We start from the raw sequence: 2,448 nt of genomic DNA on the forward strand, positions 1-2,448 counted from the left end.
TATAGATTAATTCTAAATTTTAAATTAAAGGCTAGGGTATTGCTTTTCTTTAACTTAGTTATTATAGTTTTACTAAACCTTTTAATAATAAATATAACTTTTATACTTAGGAGAGAAAATTAATTATAAAAAGAAAATATAAATTAATTAAGTTATTATTAATTAATAATTATTAAATAATAGTTTAATAATAATTATTTTAATTTTAGTTTTTAAGTAGTTTATTTTCCTTAATTAGTAAAAATATTAATTATATTAAACTTAGTTTATTATAATTTAAATTTAAAAATCTTTTAATTATTTTAAGTATTAATAATTTATTAATACTTTATTTTATTAAATTATAGTACTAGTGCTAATAAGGGCAAAGTTTTCACTTTTCTATATTATTAAAAAGCTTTTTAAAATTTACTTAAATTAAGCAGGGCTAAGGACTTATTTTAATTAAGAAACAAAGCTCACGGCTCATAACTATCTATTATCTGGCCTAGTTGCCCAAGATCAAGACTTTTTGCGTAGCTTTCAATGTTAGCTAGAGAGATGTTTCCAAAGCCAGCAGTCAAGTAGATCTCCAAGAATTGAACAACATGTTCATAAATCCAAACCTGTAGTGTCGTATTATCAAGAGGGTCGCCTTCTTCATCCATCCACATTGTTGGGCTCAAGCAGTTGTCTATGGCCTTGAGGAAAGCAGAATCCTCAGGAATCTGGAGTCGCCATTCGTCCGCCTTGTTTTCTGGGCAACCATTGAAGACCTGATCAACGTCCACCAGCCTTATTTGGCGGCCGGAACTCTTGAGCGGAATACCAATAATCTGTGCAAGCTTGGTGAATGGCTTTGCAAAGTAGATCTCTATCAAGACCACTGCCAAATCAATAAGAGCTGGACAAGGATGTCCACCGTCAAACCCGTCCACATCTGCGTCATAATTGTTTTCATTGTCGACTCTGAGACTAATAGCTTCACTAGGCTCAGGTAGATTAACTTGAATGAATGGCCGAAGAGGCGTCTTACGATCGGCTGTTTGGAAAAAATAAACATTTGCAGAATTCAAACCTCGTTGAAACCAGGAAATACCGTTCTGATGGAGAACATCGTATCCTATGAGGAGAGACATTATGCGTATAATTCTCTCTGAGAAGAGCTCGCTCCGACTTTCAAGGTATTTCAGCAGAGAAGCCGGCTCCTTTGAGATGTCAATCCAGGAATTTGATTCTCTAATTCTCTCGAATTTGGACGTTTTTCCTGACAAGACCCGTATCAAAGACTTCACATTTCCCACTTTGTATTTGTTACAAGCAAACGCCTCGATCGTTTCATCATTGAGAGATTCGAGAATAAGAGGTTCATGTTGAGCAGCGATCTTAGGGAACTGTCCGTATAATTTCAATCGATTTCCAGACTCTTTTTCAATCTCCATTGCGTCGTCGTTATCATTATCTCCAACGTCGTCGAAAATTGGGAGCGGAAGCCATTCACCGGTATCATTCAATGTCTCTCGGCTCTTCGCAGAGCTTGTGCTGTCACTGTCGCACTGGCTGCTGTGTTGGGATCCCTTCTCTTCATGATCTGGCCATGGCAACGATCGCAAAGCAAACTCTCGCAAATGTTGACCAACGTGCTCTTCAAAATTTCCATCTGTATACGAGCAGAATGGGCAGTGTTCGAGAGTGGGAGTAATTGGGTGTGCACTGATTTCAACAATGAAAGCCAGCTCATCCTCTTGAAAATGGCCAGCGTGATTATTTCTCATGTGGTCTTCAAACTCTTGGGGCGTTATATACGCCAGTGGTTCATGGTTTGTAGCAAAGCATTTCCACCTCATCCTGTGTTGAGTGCTCATATGCGACAGCCACAGTTTGCGCGAGGAGTATATCTCTAGTGGATTATTGCATTCCTCGAATAAGCAAATGTATGGATCGAGATCTTGTTTAACATGTTTCCTATTGTCGTTTTATATATGTTAATATATTGCCGGAAGAACCTAGCATGGTATCAAATTGGGGAAACCTTACACCCAGGCTGCAGTATTACTCATCTCACTGCATTGAAGAACCAAACAGCAGTAGGGGCATACAAATTCTTTACTTCCAGAAAGAACCCGGGGAGGTGGTGGGATGTTCATCTTTTCATGTTGTTTCAAGGGAGTAGAACTCGCCCTAGACAATCGAGACGGTGCAGGCTTACGATATGATGCCACATCTACCGTAGTCGCTATGTCCCGTGGTGGTATTGCTTTTCGTTCCTTCGTGGGTTGGGTGTCTGCCTGTGGCGGTTTTGGCTCTTGTAGGGTCTCGAGTAAGGGCTGTTGCTGAGATTCGTCTAGCATGCCTGCTGGTCTGGCTCCGTGTTCGACCTTCGGTATAACCCACCTCTCTTGACGAGATCTCCGGTATAAGATTCGCTTGTGGCGTATAACCATTGTCTCAACTAGTCGTCTTGTTAAT

General features: G+C 39.4%; 1 protein-coding gene across 1 annotated transcript; it reads right to left on the reverse strand.

The window, feature by feature from the left end:
• Positions 1-458: 458 nt before the first annotated feature.
• Triagg1_6323 (uncharacterized protein) lies at positions 459-1,844 on the reverse strand (the record flags this gene model as incomplete). The annotated part of the gene is made up of 1 exon (XM_062900935.1): positions 459-1,844. The coding sequence occupies one exon, from the start codon at positions 1,842-1,844 to the stop codon at positions 459-461; it is 1,386 nt and encodes a 461-aa protein (XP_062754576.1).
• Positions 1,845-2,448: the final 604 nt, after the last annotated feature.

The sequence above is a fragment of the Trichoderma aggressivum genome (genome assembly GCF_033847375.1).
Source record: "Trichoderma aggressivum f. europaeum strain CBS 100526 chromosome Unknown scaffold_025, whole genome shotgun sequence".
Taxonomy (NCBI): domain Eukaryota; kingdom Fungi; phylum Ascomycota; class Sordariomycetes; order Hypocreales; family Hypocreaceae; genus Trichoderma; species Trichoderma aggressivum.